General features: G+C 42.7%; 2 protein-coding genes across 2 annotated transcripts; one reads left to right on the forward strand and one right to left on the reverse strand.

The window, feature by feature from the left end:
- Nucleotides 1-50: 50 nt before the first annotated feature.
- On the reverse strand, nucleotides 51-2,313 carry LOC115195113 (serine/threonine-protein kinase pim-3-like). Its single transcript, XM_029754930.1, has 6 exons — nucleotides 1,825-2,313; nucleotides 1,412-1,506; nucleotides 1,260-1,310; nucleotides 707-1,085; nucleotides 439-615; nucleotides 51-157 (listed from the first exon to the last, which is right to left on the reverse strand). Exons 1-6 carry the CDS (start codon nucleotides 2,306-2,308, stop codon nucleotides 51-53), a joined length of 1,293 nt encoding a protein of 430 aa, XP_029610790.1. The 5' UTR covers nucleotides 2,309-2,313.
- A 1,034-nt stretch (nucleotides 2,314-3,347) lies between these two features.
- Nucleotides 3,348-15,611, forward strand: arl8 (ADP-ribosylation factor-like 8). The gene is made up of 6 exons (XM_029756078.1): nucleotides 3,348-3,942; nucleotides 7,496-7,556; nucleotides 7,945-8,092; nucleotides 10,886-10,969; nucleotides 11,344-11,495; nucleotides 11,661-15,611. The coding sequence occupies exons 1-6, from the start codon at nucleotides 3,897-3,899 to the stop codon at nucleotides 11,707-11,709; spliced, it is 540 nt and encodes a 179-aa protein (XP_029611938.1). The 5' UTR covers nucleotides 3,348-3,896; the 3' UTR covers nucleotides 11,710-15,611.
- Nucleotides 15,612-20,049: the final 4,438 nt, after the last annotated feature.

Raw genomic sequence — 20,049 nt, forward strand, 5'->3', positions numbered from 1 at the left:
AAATGTATTTCATATCAGTATTTCTTATGGCATTTGCAATGGACACGGACTTAGGGGCGAGCCCGGTCCGACAGCCAGTCGTGCAGGAGGATCTGTTCCAGGACGGGCCTCTTCAGAGGGTCTTGCTTGAGGCACCAGCGGACCAGGTCTCTGCATTCTATGGAACAATAGGATTAGACAGAGTCACAAATGGTATCTTGTTACAGTAGAAAAAGTATACAGCAAGAACACAATTGTTGCAAACTTCAGTTTATACTCTATTAATCAAGTATCCTACCTTAAACCATTTTTTTAATGCAAAATAGTTCAATTCTGTGTTTCTACTGTGTCGCCATCGCTTTGGATAGTGTGTAGATAAAGCACTGGTAATTGGACCGGTACCAAATGTCACTCTACTGCCTAACCACGCCTACTCTCCTCCAAGCTGCAACTACATACCTTTGGAGATCCCTCTCTTGAAGCGCAGGCGTCCTCGGATGATTTCGGCCTCCTTCCTGAAGGGCAGGTCACCGTTGACCAGGCCAAACAGAAGCACACCCAGGGACCAGATGGTGGCTTTGCGCCCCTGATACATCCCATCCAGAACCCACTCAGGGGGGGAGAACTCTGTAGTGCCTGAGAGAAATGGGGGGGAGAGGAGGGGATATTACATTCCTTTGCCCGAAGCTCACAACACCAATACTATTCAGTCTTCGTCTCTTCTCACCAGCAAAGTCCCTGAAGAGTTTCTCCCTCAGCAGATCCCCGCAGCCGAAGTCGATGAGCTTGACGTTCAGAGTGTCCGTCTGCACCAGCAGGTTCTCCACTTTGATGTCACGGTGGATGACGCCGCGGTCGCGGCAGTGCCGTACCGCCAGAACCACCTGGAGCATGATGACCCTCGCCATGGCCTCGTTGAGCTTCCCACCCATCATCTCACAGTAGTCGTACAGGTCCATGCAGGAAGTGGGACGTTCCAGGACCAGGATGAACTTCTTGGGCTGCTCGAACCAATCCACTAGCTCCAGCACGTGTTCACAGACAGGGGGGCGCGACACGATCTGCATCAGGGCTACCTCCAGGGGCAGCCTGTACGTTGTTCCAGGCTATAGGGGGAAGGTTGATTAACAACAGTTTCATGCATTGGCAGCTCAGTGGGCTGTTATATTGGTCTGACTGTACATACAATTATTAGGTAGGCTAGCACTCCGATGTATATCCATATGACTGTTTTTATGATTGTTGGGTGGTGCAGTACACATTTATCAGACTGTACTTACGATTGTGAGGTAGTACTCCGATACACCCTTAGGGATGTACTTAATGGCGACCTGAGTGATGGAGAAGGGAGAAGCACATTGTGAATCAACATAATTGTGGTAATGTCTTATGCCGTGGATGGACAGATCTAAAGAGAGGGAGGGATGATTACTTCTCTCCCATCTTCCTTTCGTGTTCCCTCATAGACGGACCCACAGCCTCCTTGTCCCAGCAACTTGCCCACGTTATAGAGCGAGGTGAAACTGGCTGCAACACAAATGTCACAGTTAAGGACACGGCCCAGTCCCTCTCCTAACCACACACTGTTTATCAGGCTATTCAATGTCTAAGAGGCTTCATTGAGGACAATAACCAGATCTAGAAGAGCACAAACAGAGCCATTCTCAATAAAACTAATCAGACAGGGGGCTTTATAGTACACTTGACTTACTGTAAGTCAGCCCTGTAGGCCTTTAGGTATTTGCATTTTACAACAATTGGCCACAGTTTGTAATTATCTCATTGAAACACTCTGTGGTGTCTGGTCACTCAAACCTAAGGCAGATTATGACAAATGTGTCTGACCTCTGCGTGGTGGGTTGCGTCGGACTTTGGTCTTGTATTTATCGCAGACTTCTGAACATTTGGAGTCGGTTCTCTCGCTGCTGGTGGATGTGTCTGTTGATGTGGAGGAGCCAAAGGAGCTGTATGGCCCGGATGCCACGGTGACCTTGATCTTCTTAGCAGTCCTAAGGTCGTCTGAATCCAAATCTTGAAAACTAGTCATCCTTTTCCTCTTTGATCCCATGTCGCATTGGGTTCCCTTGTCCTCCATCTTGGGGGTTGGTAGGCCCTTTCTCCTTGGCATCTTTGAAATTGCCCTGGTCTCCATAGGAGTGGGCCAGTCAGGGTCAGCCTCACTCTCAATCTGCAGTTTCTGGAGAGTGCTCTGTGTCAATTGAGTACAAGGGAGCACCAATGAAACCCTTTTGGTTATGGCATGCTGGCTGGACCGTTTTTTGGTTGGGCGTTCGCCCCCGTCCACATTGAATATGCACTTCCTCTTCATTCTCAGCCCCTTGTTCTGAAACAGTCAGACGGTCCTAACATTTTATTTTGGGATGTTTGTGATAACCTTTATGAGAAAATAGTGTGATTTGCAAGTGCACCAATTAGCCACCTTGCAATTGTAATAGATATATATAAGCCCTGTCCAGAACAGAAACAAACCCAGAGCCACTAGCCCCCATAAAATTGTGTAGGTCTGAAATGATTTGATTGCCTAAGCAATATGGTGAAAACAATTATATCTAGCCTATTCTAGGGCAAAGGTAAAACAAACCAATTGAAAGAAACTTCAAGCTCATACTTGAACTTTGATACTATTTTTCACATTTTGCAGTCGTTTTTGGGATATGCTGTTGACATCTAAGACACCATTTACACACTTTGTTCACACCATAACCTATTCTGTTGAATTCAGTCCGGGGTTCAAATACTATTTGAAATCTTTCAAATACTTTGCAAAGTAACACTCAACACCACTCTCTGAGCCATATGCACACCAAAAATATAATTCACACATGTTTAATACACACATGAAATAGGACAGATGTAAGTACCCACCTATTAATTATTATTACTAGGACTGTTTGCTTTAGCTTACCTGGAGTGCCAAATTAGGCAGGGTTTGTCATTTTAGGACTGTTCCATTGGCCTGATTTCAATGTTTCAACCCAGGTCTGGTTGGATTATCATTGAAGTCAATCAAATGTACAACCTACCAGGAGTGTGAATATAGGAAGTGGTTCCGGTGAGGTCGTGGACCCGTTTGATTGATTTGTCCATCAAAATGTCTATATATAATATATTATGTCAGACATGATGATGTCATCTGGCACACAGTTGATGTCACAATAGCTCACTCTTAACAACACCGCGGCCAGTCCCGGCGACAGTAACCCACAAGCTTGTTGTAAAAAAAAAATACTCCTGAATATATAAATAAACATTTTATTCCGTTTTTTTAATGAAAAATAATCCTGTACATTTTCAACCAATTATTGAGCCCCTGGCGTCTACGTCATCAATTGTAACTTGACACTTAGACCGGGGGTGGCTTTTGAAAAACACTGCATCGGGGTTTACACAAACAGTCAATTTGAAGAGGCTACAACGCACAGGCAGATCTCGGATTAAGGAAAACTTCGTGTATATAAAGTTCTCACAGTGGAGTTGGCTAGCTAGCAGCTTGAAACAAGTCGACTTGAAGTGGTTAATGTTAAACCCTTAGCTAGCTAACTTAGCTCCGGGCCGTTAGCTCTCGTAAACAGAATTCCAAAGGCACCATCAGGAAAAAATGTTATGTCAACGTATTTTTCCATAACGGATAGTAGTGACTCTGTTGATGCTAGTTAACGTTAGCCCATAGACAAAATAACCGAGTCTGGTACCTCGGATAGTAAAGAAAGGTAGCTAGTTAGCTAATCATTTCTCAATTAGAGTTTTGTTGCGGAGCTAGCGAGTTAATTTACGTGGCTTGTGTGGAGCTGGTTATTCATTTCAAAACTACTAACGGGGACTTGTGCCAGCTAACGACGTTAGTTAGCCCTGGATACATCGACAGTCCACCCTTTGCAGTTTAAACCACTGACGACATGGGTCTTATATTTGCCAAACTGTGGAGTTTTTTTTGCAATCAAGGTGAGTACTTAGCTACCAGCTAACATTTTTAGCTTGCTAGTAGCTAACTAGTACGTTAGCTAGTACACACAATAATATGGGGCCTTCAGTAACGTTAGTTAGTCAACGTTTTTGGTTGCCAGCTGTTCTTCGACCCGATGTGTAGCTAACGTTAACGCTATTCCTTGACAGTGGCTGCATGCAAAACAACACATAGTAGTGGTCTAGTTAGTTAGCTAACTATTTATTTATTGTAGCTCAATGTTGGGGAGTTACCGTCGGCAACATAATCTAATGGTGGTAGAGGTTTACAGAATCAGCCAGCTGAGGATACTGTTAGATGTAACGTTAACACTTAAATAGCCGCATGTTTGAGAGGAATAATATGCACTCTGTGGTCCAATTTCGGACTTGTTGTTTAGGCTACTGTTTCTGTTGACTTTGAGAAATGGACACAAGGGACAACTTTGGAAGGATGTGGAAGTCGGTTTGGAGTTTTATAGGGCTAAATGGATAACAAAGTGTTGTAATGCCCTTTCCTGTCTTTTCAATCCAGCAGAGAAAGAACATGTCAATATAATGGAATTGGCCAGAGCCTTTTACAAAAATTTTTTTCATGTAACTAGGCTAGTCATTTAAGAACAAATGTTTATTTACACTGACGGCCTAGGAACAGTGGGTTAACTGCCTTGTTTAGAGACAGAACGACAGATTTATACCTTGTCAGCTCGGGGTTCGATCTAGCAACCTTTCAGTTACTGGCAGAATGCTCTAACCTCTAGGTTACCTCCCGCCCCTCTAAACCTGGTCCCATATCGGTTTGTGTTCTTTCCAACTCTATTTATCATTGTCAAGCCAAACATGACAAGGAGTTGGCATGATGATAGCACAAACAGACTCATGCTAGCCTGGTCCCAGATCTGTATACCAATGGAGGTCATCTATAGTAGAACAACTCTCATACTACTGTCCTGCAATGTTGGGCCATAAGGTAATCCTGTGGAATTGTGTATCCCATTGGCCTAATCCCTCAGTGAGACAGAAGAGGACCAGTGAATTGCTAATCCCAGCCTCCAGTGTTTTAGACTAGAGGACTTTACAGGTCAAAAAAGTTATCCCGAAATGGATCCATGGCATTCCCACCTGACCCGAAATGCTTAAATTAAAAAATGAGACCCGCTCCGAATGGACTCGAGGACAGTTGGATCTGTTACGAAAAGACCTGTGGAAAAACAGACCCGTGCTCGTTCAGGTCCGAGAGTAGAAAGAGGGAGCGAGAGAACTCCAAGCTGGACGCTGCCAGCGACGTCAATAAACGAGCGAACTTGGCCAAATGATCCACAGTCCTTAAACTGAAAATATATGTATTTGTTGTTTCAATGTGTAGCATATTCAAAACTTTATAACCTATTTGATTGGTTTCTACTTTCTGAAAACAATTCTCCACCTCTCGGTTCAGATGTAGGAGATTTGAGTGTTAAATGCATCAGTATGATATATTTAAAAAAAGTATAAAGGCATAGGTGTCCATTTTATTTAAAAAAAATAACTATAAAGGAAGAGCTATAAGAAATATAAAGTGTCGCTGGTGCGCACTGCTTTGCCGTTGTCCAACTGAATATATCTTCCGCATTTAACCCCACTGAATCAGCAAGGTTGGCTCAGGGATTCAATCCTGCAACCTTCCGGTTACTGGCCCAACGCCCTAACCACTAGGCTACCTGGTGCCCCATTAGCTAAGCCTAATAGCCAGTCATACCAAACTTTCACAGAAGTTAACTTTATTACGGTAATATCAAAATTAAGTCAAGTCATTGTTTACAGGGAAAATACAAACAGGTTATTATATTGCAAATTAAGTTTTGCATCTTGCCCTCTTTAGTTTTTTCCTTTTCATGGTTTGAGTGCGAGTAGCCCTAGGCCTTCTGATAATTCTATTATATTACAGCAAACGTAACATTACTCTAAATTTGGCCAAAGAAAATGGCTGAACAGAATGAAACAAAACACTTGTTGCATATTTAAAGAACTGGTTTAAACCTTGAACAGGCCGATATTGCAGTAATTACCAACAAAGGTGATTGCCTACTGTAGGCCTACCCAACAAATGACAGCAATAGGCTAATGCACTTTTATAACAGGTCTACTTATAAACTAAATACAGAGCACAAAAGACAGAATTTAATTTGGGCAAGAACATGATACAACATTTTTGCATATTTTAAAGAACTGGTTTATATTATTAAATAGGCTAATAATAATATACAAAAATAATGATAAAACAAATGATAATGGATACAAAAAATAAATGGGTTAGAAAGCTGCATCAAACCTGAATAGCGAGTTCCGTTTGGCCGTGCCAACGTTCTTCTCATCTTTGTCCGCTACAATATTAAAACTTGTCCCTGAGGACATTCCCTTTATCAGCTTCTTTTTCACGGTTCTTCTTCCTTTAACTTTTTGTTTTATTTGAATGAAAAAGGCCTCCATCTTCGCAATCAGCAGTACTCTAGGCCAATGCTCCTTTCTTGCTCTCTCTCAGCAGCATGCGGACGTGAGGTGAGCAGCCTGAACCACTTTCAGCTGGACAGAAGCTATACGTTTTTGAGTTGCAGTTGGCTGACACCGATAAAGCTTGTGCGGTTCTTGTCTCGCACACATTACATTTAAGAGGACTGGTCCAGATGACAAATCAATTATAAATTGCCATGGCTCTGTGCAACTAAATCAGACCCAGATCCGAGAGACAAGTCAGAATTTACAGGTCAGATCTGGGTCAGATCGCGGAATTTCGGGTCTTAGACCTCTACCAGTTTCACTCACTCCAACAGATTAGTTAATTAGTGAGATTACTACTAGGCTAGATGCTTGTGGACCACTTCCATCATGGTGTTTTGTCATATTGATAACGTTTGCTTTTGTTTGAATGGAAAATATAGAGTTCACATCAGTCCAATGAATGTGTTTGTGGATATGGAAATGTTGGGTAGTGTTCTTTATATGTAACAAACTCTCAACTCCCTCCTCTGTGAGCTTTTTTGGCCGGGCCCACCCACATCCACTACAGGGTAGCTATCCTCTCAGGAAGCAATAGCCGTGGAACATCTGACGACATCATCTGTTGTGTGCCAAAGCCTGTCAAAGTCATCAGCCTTCTGACAGTACTATCTTCCTCCTTGTTGACCGTGGGCTTCAAAGGTGAAGTCACCTATGGGGGATATTCTAACACAGACGTGCCAACTTTGATTCAGGCTTTGGTCTGCCAACCGCCTTTGTATGACAGTGGAGTGTTAAATGCCCTAAAGCAACACAGAAGCTAAAGACCGTGATGGTGATTTTGGGGGGTGGGCTACTTGCGCTTGTGTTAGGCCAGTGAAAGCTAGGAGCTAAGCTAAGAGCTCATTTGCTTGAAGAGGTAGGCTAATTAGCTTTGAAAGTGGCTCTGGGGTGAAGTTTCCCGTAGGTACAGATCTAGGATCAGCTTCCCTCCCCTAATCTTAACCATTACTGTGGCAAGAAGGTAGTGTATCTTGGGAAGGGAAACTGTAACCTGTGCACACTTTCTTTGTTGCAGAACACAAGGTGATTATTGTCGGGTTGGACAATGCTGGAAAGACCACCATACTGTACCAATTGTGAGTAATTAAAAAAAATGTTTTAACCTTTATTTAACTAAGCAAGTCAGTTATGAACAAATTCTTATTTACAATGACGGCCAACCCCAGACGCTGGACCAATTGTGCTCCGCCCTATGGGACTCCAAATCACATCCGGATGTGATGCAACCTGGATCAGAACCAGGGACTATAGTGACACTTCTTGCACTGAGATGCAGTGCCTTAGACCGCTGCGCCACTCGGGACTACTACAGTTCCCCCCCCCCCCCCCCTGTCTGCTGTCTCCATGTATCTTTAACTATAACTCAAGAGTTTTTCTATGTTTAAGGAAAACTCCTGGCCATACTAATGACGACTGTTGCTCTCTGAGGTAGATCACTGAAACGTTTTGTAACTTCCTCCTCAGTCTGATGAACGAGGTGGTCCATACATCGCCCACCATAGGGAGTAATGTGGAGGAGATAGTGGTGAAGAACACCCACTTCCTCATGTGGGACATCGGGGGACAGGAGTCTCTCCGCTCCTCCTGGAACACCTATTACTCCAACACAGAGGTAAGTTACGCACACCACCCCAACATACTCTACTCACCCAGTGGCCAGTGCTGTACGTTTTAGTGGTAGCAGACAGACGGTGCATAAAAGGTCCAGTGGTGTGTGTTGTAAATAGCGGGGCTCCTAATCCCTAATAGATGCTGTCAGTGAGGGGAACAAAAGTATTGCCCAGCTGCCGTGTTTGTTCAGAGCACAGATGGACCAAAGGGGCGTCCCCGGGTTCAAAGGTCACGCTGACAGAGTCCTGTATGAAAGGCACGTTTTGCCTCCGCAGCTTATGGTAAGAGTGAGGGGATGAGGAATGTGGCTCTTCATTGGAGCTCTGTTTTAAAACCCCCAGTAGGACTCTTCAAACCGTATCACACACTCGTGCCAATTCTGTAACCTGACATCTGCTATGCTCTGTCCACATGCTCACTTTCAGCACAAACACTACATCCACATCTGCTATGCTCTCTGAACGATACACAATGAGTCATTAGCATGCCAGCCACCAGCCCCGGAACAAGCCCAATTGTGAGGGTCTCCGCTCAGAAATATCCACCCACCATGTTTCACTGTACCTGTTCTAAATGGCATCTGAAAAGATGAAGTGTCCTATTGAATCTATTGGCTTCTATGGAAGTCATGAGTTTGTTTCACCAGCCATCCGTGCTCTGTCTGTCTCTGTGACTTGTCTGTTGCTGTATTTCCCAGCCGCACGTGGCCTATCTTTCCAAATCCGTCTCGTTTACGCGACGAGTCCGAGCATAGTGTCTTGCTGGTGACAAACCCAATGACCATGTCCAAAATCTGTCTTGCCTAGTACTTATTTAAACTGCATACTTTGGAATAATGTTACTGTAGTGAACAAAAATATAAAAGCAACATACAACAATTGCAAAGATTTTACTGAGTTCATAAGGAAGTCAGTAAATCAAAATAAATAAATTGGGTCCTAATATATGGATTTTACATGAATGGGAATAAAGATATTCATCTGTTGGTCACAGATGCCTTAAAAGAAAAAGGTAGGGCCGTGGCTCAGAAAACCAGTCAGTTTCTGTTGTGACTGCCATTTGCCTCATGCAGCGCGACACATCTCCTTCGCATAGAGTTGATCAGGCTGTTGATTCTGGAATGTTGTCCCAGTCATCTTAAATGGATGTGTGAAGTTTCTGGATGTTGGCTGGAACTGGAACACGCTGTCGTACATGTCGATCCAGAGCATCCCAAACATGCTCGATTTGTGTCATGTCTGAGTTTACAGGCCAAGGAAGAACTGGGACATTTTCAGCTTCCCGGGAAATGTGTACAGATCCTTGTGACATGAGGCCGTGCATTATTATGCTGAAACATGGTGATTGAGGCAGACAAATGGCACGACAATGGGCCTCAGGATCTCGTCACGCTATCACTCTGCATCAATAAAATGGAATTGTGTTCATTGTCCGTAGCTTATGCCTGTCCATAACATAACCCACACCCCCGCCACCATGGGGCACTCTGTTCACAACGTTGACGTCAGCAAACCTCTCGCCCACACGACACCACACATGTGGTCTGCAGTTGTGAGGCCGGTTGGACATACTGCCAAATTTTCTGAAACGACTTGAGGAGGCTTATAGTAGAGAAATTAACATTCAATTCTCTGGCAACACTTGGTGGACATTCCTGCAGTCAGCATGCCAATTGCATCTGTGCCATTTAATTTTTATTAGGCTCCCCATTAGCTAACGCTGTAACGCTAGCTAATCTTCCTGTGGTCCAACACCAATTAATGAGACATTAAACAATTACAAATCAAGACTTCAAACATTCAACAAGTAGACAATACAGATAATTTAAAATACCTGACAGGAAAGACTTAACATTCAGTTGATGCCTTCTATTTCCTGTCCAGTCATATGGTCTATCGCATTAGATGTTCTTGTGTAGTTGTGTGACACAACTGCACATTTTAGAGGTATTTTATTGTCCCCAGCACAATGGGCACATGTGTAAAGATCATGCTGTTTAATCAGCTTCTTGATATGCAACATCTGAGGTCTCCCGAGTGACGCAGTGGTCTAAGACACTGCATCTCAGTGCAAGAGGTGTTACCACAGTCCCTGGTTCGAATCCAGGCTGTATCACATCTGGCCATGATTGGGATTTCCATAGGGCGGCACAATTGGCCCAGCTTCTGGGTTTGGCCGGGGTAGACCGTCATTGTACATTTGTTCTTAACTGCCTTGCCAAGTTAAATTAAAAATCTGGCAGGTGGATTATCTTGGCAAAGGAGAAATGCTCACTAACAGGGATGTAAACAAATTTGTGCTAAATTTCTGGGATATTTTGCTTCAGCTCATGAAACATGGGACCAACATTTGACCTTAATATTTTTGTTCTGTGTACATACTATTTAGAACATACTGTTTAGTGAAAAAGTATGCAGTAAGCAACACTTAAACATAAATACTCATCTATACTGAGAAGGCGTCATCTAATGCGCAATCGCGCTTGTTCCCTGCCATCTGATTTTTGTAGAGTACCCCTATTCTGATTATCAGCTTGTCAAACACAGGTGGGTGTGAAAAGACTATTCTCTTCCTCAAGGGTGCAGCGAATTCTATTAGATGAAAAGCTGAAATGAGTATGACATCCTGGCATTTAAAGCATAATTTTTCTAAATATCACATACTATCTATTTTTGCATACCTCAAAAGCCTACTATTTAGGACGCAAGTACGTGTATTCGGAAACGTCTAATTTCCTCTTGCAGGGTTAATAAAGTGTTTTCAGTTGTCATTGTCTGTCTCCTGTAATTCCCAGTTTATCATCTTGGTGGTGGACAGCACAGACCGAGAGAGGCTGGTGATCTCTAAAGAGGAGCTCTACAAGATGTTGGCCCATGAGGTTCGTATATTAACCCCCTCAGTACTCTGACCTTCATTCACACGCATGCTGGCACAGAAAACTAGTTCTGTGCGGTTTCCCCCAGTTTTCTGTGTAAAAAAAAAAAAAATAATAATAATAATTTGCTAGCCTAAAAAAAACAAGGAGCTTGTCTCACACAAGTCCACATGAATGATTTCTAGTTCCCTCCCTGTCACATTGTTCAGTGGAAGTTTCTGTTGTGCTTGGCTGTGTCCCAAATGGTGCCCTTTTCCCTATATAGTGCCATAAGGCTCTAGTCAAAATGAATGCACTAAAAAGGGAATAGTGCCAGTTGGGATGCATGTGTTGTAGTGGAAGTTGCATTGTTCTCTTTGCCCCTTCTTTCTTCCCAGGACCTAAGAAAGGCAGCTTTGTTGATATTTGCCAACAAGCAGGATATGAAGGACTGCATGTCGGCGGCGGAAATCTCCAAATACCTCACCCTTAGCTCCATCAAAGACCACCCCTGGCACATCCAGTCATGCTGCGCGCTCACAGGAGAAGGGTGAGAGGGGCCTTGGCATCACGCGGATACACACACACACACACACAACCTTAACACTGTCCCATTCCTTTCTATAGCCTATGTGATTCGCCTCTTAACATTACTTCTTCTGAAACTTCAAAAAAGGGATCTGCAACTTAGATGGTTTGCCTTTTTTGTTTTCAGCTTATGCCAGGGCCTGGAGTGGATGACCTCGAGGGCGGGACTAAGATAGCCCCTTCTCCCTCGTTGGATGTTGAACTGACTGACTACCGTTCTCACCTATCTGGTGGCATCCCAGCATCTCCCTATTGGCTTCTTAAAAACATAAACGAAATGGTTCAATTTTGAGCTCAAGGCTGCACGGGAAGCAAGTGTTGCCTCTCTCCCCGCTACATCAACTTGACCTTACCTGGGTTGTGTTCATTTGGCACTAAACAGAAGAAAACAAACCAAAACAGGGAGGGACTTCCTGAACTTGTCCAATTAGAAATGCTCCTTTCCATTGTCCTTTGCAAAACGTTTTGTTACTGTGTGCTGTAATGAATACCACACTATTTTTAAGGTCCTTGTTAACTGGACCCTCTTACTAAACCACATGGACTTTTTGCTACCTGGATGTGGTCAAGCTGATGGTAAACCGCAGTAGAACCACAGCCAGAAAAAGAACACTTCTCCTCTAAGACTGGAATACAAAGTGTCCACTTGAAGCGATGGACACACCATCACCACTACATATCATGATTATATATCATAATGCCATATTAGGACCTGGATTGACATTTAGGTCTCTTGAATGTTCTGTGCGGAACTGTTTCATCAATCATGTATTAATTTGTCTGTCTATTTTGATGCCTACTTTAGAGGCCTACACCAAACAGTGTCTACCTACTCACTTATGGTAGTCAGGTTAACTTACTTAGGTTAGGGAAAGGAAGGGGTTTATCATGGTGAATGGACACCGGGTAGTATCAGTAACACAATGGTATTCTATGTTGGTTACAGTAGTGGAAGTCTGTTACAATACATGTGTTTCGGTTTAGGCCTATGTGTACAGGATGGCATATTCAAGATGTTTTTAACTACTTTTTGATGTATTTTTTTACATTTCATGGTGAGTTGTCATCGGGGCTTATTATACATGGTCTCCGTCTGTTTCATAAGCTATAAAGGTGGTGGTTGTTCTGAACTCACAAAAGGACTAGTTGGTACTGTAACCGTGGTTGGAGGAGTGAGTCTGGGGATGCGTCCAAAATGGCACCCTATTCCCTATATAGTGCACTACTTTTAACCAGGGCCCAGAGGGTTCTGTTCAAAAGTAGTGCACTATATAGGGAATAGGGTGCCATTTGGGATGCACACTGGGTACAAGCCTTCGTTGTGATGCTGGTTTCTTTGACTGTGGGAGCCACTGTATTGTTGGGAATAGTCGTATTGCATTTGACTTCTCAAGAAAATGTCCCTGGGATCTGTTTTCCTTAGCACTCATTCACACCGGGAACAAATGGAGTGCTAACTAGTGCTGCGCGATCAACCGAAATGTTGTTTATTTTTTTTACGGCTAATTGACCAACGTCGGTTCAATTATTTGAATTCCATGTAATTTTTTTCCTGTGAGCTCAATGCTCACATTGCACTGTTTCTCCACAGATAAATCAGATCAGCCCGTACTGTGCAACGTTGTAGTTTCCAACAGGCCAATATTCAACATAGTTTAATGCAGGAAATGTGATAATTAACTACAATGACCATAATCCTACTTTTCCGGTCTGTGTTTCCTTTACTCCTGCTATGTTAGGTTAGTGTCGGGCAGACACTGAGACCGAGAAATGCACGATCGAGAGGGATATAGAGCAGTTGCTTCGTGAGGTATCTACCTGAAAATACATTTATCTAAGTGATTGATAGTATGCCTTATTTACTTTGAAGAACTACTAAAATAGTGATTTTTGTCAGACAGCATAGGCAGCAGCTACTAGAGATGAGATGATTTGGAATGAAAGTCATCAAATAAAACAAATGTAATATACACTATGAAATATTTAAGTAATAAATTAAGTGAAACGCAGTAATGGGCAGTCACTACTATAATGGGAATTTTAATAATTGTTTTATGTGTTACAACATTTAACCCACAATGCATTTTAATGTTAAAATTGTATCAACCGAAAACCGTGATTATTTATAAAAAAAAGAAATAATCTAACCGAAACCGTACAGACCTCAAATGCACTAATCGCTCGGCACTAGTGCCAACCAACCACTACCGTGGTAATATCAGTGTTCAAAGCTCAAGTTTCATAACAGTATTGTACACATGCCGATGCAGCATTTTGACTAGATTGTTTTAGCATTTTGTGTATATACAACTCAAGTATATGATGCGATGTCGAACTGAGCAGGTCAGTAATTGCAGCTACATTTGTTAGTGTATCACCTTATTCTGACAAATTACTCCTTAGAGTTAAAGTAGCCTGAGTGTCAGTCTGTTTGTGCTATCATGCCACCTTATTTTGGCTTGACAAGGACAGCAATGGAGTTTGCAAAAGCACTAACGGATCTGGGACCAAGCAAGTTAGATATATGGTACTCTTTGTGCATTTTTGACTGCAGTGTGTCGAACGCGCCATCCAGCCCCCATCAGCTTATGTTGCGTACCCTCAAAACAGCTAGCCTGATCCCAGATTTGTTTGGGTTTTAGCCAACTTCTCTAGTTAGAGAAGTTGGCTGAAGCACACAGGTCTGGGACCAGGCTACTGACAGGCCTCAAAAGGAGTCGGCTAGGGCTTCTCCTGTGTCAAATGTGCCACATGTCAGATAGACTGGCATGTGAATGAATGGGATGTTGATGCTCTCCTTATGTCTGAATGGCCTGTTTGTCTGAATGTCTGTCTGCTTGCCCTGACAATATTTTATCCCTTATTTCCGCTGTATCAAGATTCTCAGAGTCTAGGATCAGCCCCATTCCACAATCTTACTCATTGTGGATTGAAACACTAAATTGATCCTAAATTGGCACTCCTACTCTGAGAAGCTTGCTACATATGGCCTCTCACCACCAGGATTTGTTACTACATTGGCCTGATGGGTGAGTTCATTTAAATAGCTAACAGATCTATGCACGTGTCACTTTGCAGGTGCATGAGAGTGTGTGTGTGGTGAAGTCAAGGAAACAACTTCAGTCTTTTCATTGGGACTAGATTCAGAGTAGCTCAGGGTCCGGTTTCCCCAAAGTATCTTAAGGCTACGTTCATCATTAGGACCTTCGTAGGAGCATCGTTAAATCTCTAAGCTGTTTCCCAAAACCACCGTTTAATAAAGTTGCTCTTAAACACTTATTTAACGACTACATCAGACCACTTGTAGAACAGCTAAGTTACGGCGTTAGATGCTTTTTTTTTGCCCTTCTGCGTGACTTTAAAATATAAATACAGTATAGGCTACAGACCTAATATACTGTATTTGAATATTTAGCTAATTGTAGACTAGCCTTCTGTCTAATATTTGCCAAATCTTGATTTAGTGCGTTTTATTATAGGGTTAAGATTAGAATAAGCCGCCTCAATATTTGTAGCCATAGACAATAAATAACATCTCTCTAGGAGCTGATCCGTCGTCAGTAATTCTAATGTTAAGATTGGAAAGGGAGAACGCTGCTCCGAGAAGGGCAGTATCAACACAGGCTTTGTTTTGTGAAAAGCATGTTATATCTCTGACTGTTGTAGGAAAGCTTGTTAAAACACTCATAAGCCTAAGTTCCAGTGGGAAACTGGGCCCTGGTCCATCGCGCGACAAGTTACAAAGAGCAGTGGCGTCCACCCTGGTCCGGGAGAGTATGAGTCCACCGGTTTTAATTGACACCCAGTTAGCATTATGTGAAACAGATGGACCCAGGATGCGTCCCAAATGGCTCCATATTCCCTATACAGTGTACTACTATCAGTAGAGTGCCATTTGGAATTGGGACACATTCCCAGTCTCTTCAGAATCATAGTGGCATTCCATTGGTATCTAGTGCTTTATACCCTGTCAGACAGTGGAATGGTCAGACACTTAAATCAGGATGATAATGACGTGTATGATCTGGGTCACACATTTCAGTTTTATTTTTAAATAAAATATTGTATTTTGAAATGTGAATCTGGTTTGTTCACTGACTAGGTCCAGAAGGCTGAGATTTGCTTTTCAATGTTTCAGGCATCCACAGTTGGCTGCCAGCAGTCTCATACTGTTTGTACCATCTCATGGGTGAAGACCTGATGAACATATGTGGACAACATCTGCAGAGACCCTTCTCAGAACAGAGAACCTAGCAGCCGTCATGAACAAGGCTGCGTTTACACAGGCAGCCCAATTCTGATATTTTTCACTAATTGGTATTTTGACCAATCAGATCTATGATTGGTTAAAACACTAGTGGGGGAAATGATCAGCATTGGGCTGCCTGTGTATGCCATCATCTGGTGTGTTGCACCGCCATAATAAAGTAAGCATAGCACTAACTTATTAGAAACAATGTTTTATCAATGTTATTAGATACAATATATAAACTGCAAAAAAAAACTTCCTTTTTCAGGACCCTGTCTTTCAAAGATAATTTGTAAAAAACCAAATAACTTCACAGATCTTCATTGTAAAGGGTTTAAACACTGTTTCCCATGCTTGTTCAATGAACCATAAACAATTAATGAACATGCACCTGTGGAACGGTTGTTAAGACACTAACAGCTTACAGACGGTAGGCAATTAAGGTCACAGTTATGAAAACCTAGGACACTAAAGAGGCCTTTGTACTGACTCTGAAGAACACCAAAAGAAAGATGCTCAGGACCCCTGCTTATCTGCGTAAACGTGCCTTGGGCATGCTGCAAGGAGGCATGAGGACTGCAGATGTGGCCAGGTCAATAAATTGCAATGTCTGTACTGTGAGACGCTTAAGACAGTGCTACAGAGAGACAGGACGGACAGCTGATCGTCCTCGCAGTGGCAGACCACGTGTAACAACATCTGCACAGGATCAGTACATCCGAACATCACACCTGCGGGACTGGTACAGGATGGCAACAACAACTGCCCAAGTTACACCAGGAACGCACAATCCCTCCATCAGTGCTCAGACTGTCCGCAATGGGCTGAGAGAGGCTGGACTGAGGGCTTGTAGCCCTGTTGTAATGCAGGTCCTCACCAGAAATCACGGGCAACAATGTCGCCTATGGGCACAAACCCACCGTCGCTGGACCAGACAGGACTGGCAAAAAGTGCTCTTCACTGACGAGTCGCGGTTTTGTCTCACCAGGGGTGATGGTTGGATTCGCGTTTATCGTCGAAGGAATGAGCGTTACACAGAGGCCTGTACTCTTGACCGGGATCGAGGTGGAGGGTCCGTCATGGTCTGGGGCGGTGTGTCACAGCATCATTGGACTGAGCTTGTTGTCATTGCAGGCAATCTCAACGCTGTGCGTTACAGGGAAGACATCCTCCCTTCCTGCAGGCTCATCCTGACATGACCCTTCAGCATGACAACGCCACCAGCCATACTGTTCGTTCTGTGCGTGATTTTCTGCAAGACAGGAATGTCAGTGTTCTGCCATGGCCAGCGAAGAGCCCGGGTCTCAATCCCATTTAGCACGTCTGGGACCTGTTTGATCGAAGGGTGAGGGCTAGGGCCATTCCCCCCCAGAAATGTTCGGGAACTTGCAGGTGCCTTGGTGGAAGAGTGGGGTAACATCTCACAGCAAGAACTGGCAAATCTGGTGCAGTCCATGAGGAGATGCACTGCAGTACTTAACGCAGCTGGTAGCGACACCAGATACTGACTGTTACTTTTGATTTTGACCCCCCCTTGTTCAGGGACACATTATTCAATTTCTGTTAGTCACATGTCTGTGGAACTTGTTCAGTTTATTCCTCAGTTGTTGAATCTTATGTTCATACAAATATTTACACATGTTAAGTTTGCTGAAAATAAACGCAGTTGACAGTGAGGGGACATTTCTTTTTTTGCTGAGTTTAGGTGAAAAATATACTCTAGCTTGCAATATAACACTGACGGCCTATTGCAATGAGTGTTGGCCAGCGTACTAACACAAGGGAATTTCACGTTAAACCATCATTAAGTGCTAAAAATAACCCGCACAGCTGATTGCAACCATCATTGGCCACGATTTACTGCTCCTTAAAACCCTTTCCTGCAATCAAATGACCTAGTAGCCACAAGGGTGGAATGTTAATGTTTTTCATAAGTAACTTAATGCAGAAAATCCAGTGTTTGTCAAACGGTTTTGTTATATTTTAGCCTTCTGTGATGTATACAAAATGTAATATAGGGATGCAAACTATATCTGACATGGTACAGGTGCCCGTAACCATGTGAGGTGTATACTTTTGTTTTAAAGTAGATTTGTTTGACTACCAAGAAACAATCTGTGACCCTGATTTAGCCCACTGCAGATGCGCAGATACAGTGTGTGATCGTGAGAGTGAAGTCTTGCATCTTGCTCAGCTCAATATCTCTTGTGCTGTTCGTGGCAATGTCATTTCGCCGAGTCTACCTTTAAAACAGATGTCGAGGTTATCTTTTAGTCCTGATTGCTGCCAACTTTGTTCAAATATACCCTCTGGTGGGTATTATCATCTGAACAAATGTATCCTTATATTTTAGTAGACTTGGGGAGATGTCATCCCGTAGAATTGAAAAAAGTATTTCCTTGTTTACCACGGCAAAACTACTGTGGCAATTTACCCGAGAGCTTGTATGAATGGAAAACTACTGTTGGTGAAGCCTATTTTTAAAAATGTTTTATTTATGTAGTCCATTAATTACGACTTGTCTTTAAAAAGTGCACGTTGGCATTCATTGAGATGACTCATGTACTGGAGGCAGCTCTGCAGGTCATCAGTAGTTAACACAGCCACAAAGTCACAATTATGGCTAAACACCGCCTATTTCTTCAGATGTGATTTTAAATCCAACCTTAACCACGCTGCTAACCTTATGCTTAACCTGAAATGAAGACCAAAAAAAGCTCATTTTTGTAGACTGTGGCTGTGGAATCTGACTGACTATTTTAACTAGTGACGACCAGAGGGCTATCCTATGAAGAAGGTTTGAGAAATTCGTGAGGTAACTTTGGTCAACTGAGTTCAACACCTTTTAGCCAGGTCAATTTCTATGGTAACAAATCCTTCACAACTAACCTGCTCCGGGGTAGGCTAACTCACGGCTAACTCCACTAACCCTGGATTAAATGCCTGAGCCACGAGTTGAGGACCAATGAAATCTTGCGAAGATTGCATCATCATCCTCTTAATTTGAGGAAGACAACTGATTAAATATGTTATTAATCAAATGTTTTTGTGTTAAATAGTAAACATTTTAATGACAATGCATTTTAAACTACACGCACAGTAACACTTATGACTTAATACATTTTTTTTATCGATAGCAGTGAGAAACGTGGTTGTACATTGATAAGCACACAAAGTCAGCATTAAAAATAAGAAATCAAATAAAGACGGCACTTATATAAAAAAAAAAAGAAGCTTATTTCACACTATAGCCTGTGAAGAGAACTTTTCTTTCATTTTGATTTCGGCAACAGTTTCAAGTAGCGCTGACTCGCCTATGTATTTCAGCATTGGCTCAATGAAGAGTTTGCGTTCGACTAGTCATGTGCGACCTGCACGCGCAGTTTCAAGCCTGCTAGAGTTAGCGGCAGGCGGATGAGCAATATTCACCATTGTAGCGCGGATGAAGACTGACCTGGAATGTGAAGCTAACAGATGCCGGTTAGCTTTAGAAAACCCTGAGTAGATCTACCTTATTTCGTAGGATACCCCTCAGCTCTGCAGAGTGCTCACTAGATGGCACAGAGACATGGCTATACAGTACGTGGGTAGCCTAGGCCACAGAGGAAACATGACCTGCATCCTGCTGGACTTCTTATCAAATCTGATTTTAAACCTAACCTTAAGAAAATGTTTGTTTTCATGAATTTTTACAATATAGCCAATTTCTTACTTTTCAGCTGGTCCATCTGGTGGAAACCGCTTAGTTCTGCCTCCAGTGCAAGTTTGGTGACAATAAATGTCAACCTGCTTAAAAAGTATGGTCATTTCTTATCAAGATCTGTGTGAAATATCCCTGGACTGTTCATATTGGAGATGTGTAGGCTATTAAATCAACTCAATCGTGATGAGTTAGCCTACATAATCAATATATTTTCTTTATTATCCAATGAAAATCTAGTGTAATGAGGTTATTTCAAAGCACACGTAGGCTGCTTTTACACAGGCAGCCCAATTTAGATATTTTTTTGCACTAATTTATCTTTTGAGCAATCAGATCAGCTCTGAAAAAGATCTGATGTGATTGGTCAATGGCCATTCAGTGAAAAAAATATCAGAATTGGGTTGCCTGTATTAACACATCCATATTATTTTGCCATTTAAAATGAAGGTGAAACGGTTTAATGAAAAATAGGCTTACCACTAATATGGGCCAGTATACTAGTATATTCTTATACTCTTAATTTGTATTTTTAAATTCATCAGCCTTACGTTTTCGATACTCCTG

The sequence above is a fragment of the Salmo trutta genome, chromosome 6 (genome assembly GCF_901001165.1).
Source record: "Salmo trutta chromosome 6, fSalTru1.1, whole genome shotgun sequence".
In the NCBI taxonomy this organism is placed as follows: domain Eukaryota; kingdom Metazoa; phylum Chordata; class Actinopteri; order Salmoniformes; family Salmonidae; genus Salmo; species Salmo trutta.

Excerpts from the sequence above, each read along its gene's own strand:
- arl8 (XM_029756078.1), top strand. The coding sequence starts at position 3,897 with ATGGGTCTTATATTTGCCAAACTGTGGAGTTTTTTTTGCAATCAAG. Across the intron at positions 3,943-7,495 it reads GAGTTTTTTTTGCAATCAAG|AACACAAGGTGATTATTGTC; the intron begins GTGAGTACTTAG and ends TCTTTGTTGCAG. Across the intron at positions 8,093-10,885 it reads CCTATTACTCCAACACAGAG|TTTATCATCTTGGTGGTGGA; the intron begins GTAAGTTACGCA and ends TGTAATTCCCAG.
- LOC115195113 (XM_029754930.1), bottom strand. The coding sequence starts at position 2,308 with ATGAAGAGGAAGTGCATATTCAATGTGGACGGGGGCGAACGCCCAACC. Across the intron at positions 1,311-1,411 it reads GAAAGGAAGATGGGAGAGAA|GTCGCCATTAAGTACATCCC; the intron begins GTAATCATCCCT and ends TCCATCACTCAG. Across the intron at positions 158-438 it reads CAAGAGAGGGATCTCCAAAG|AATGCAGAGACCTGGTCCGC; the intron begins GTATGTAGTTGC and ends ATTGTTCCATAG.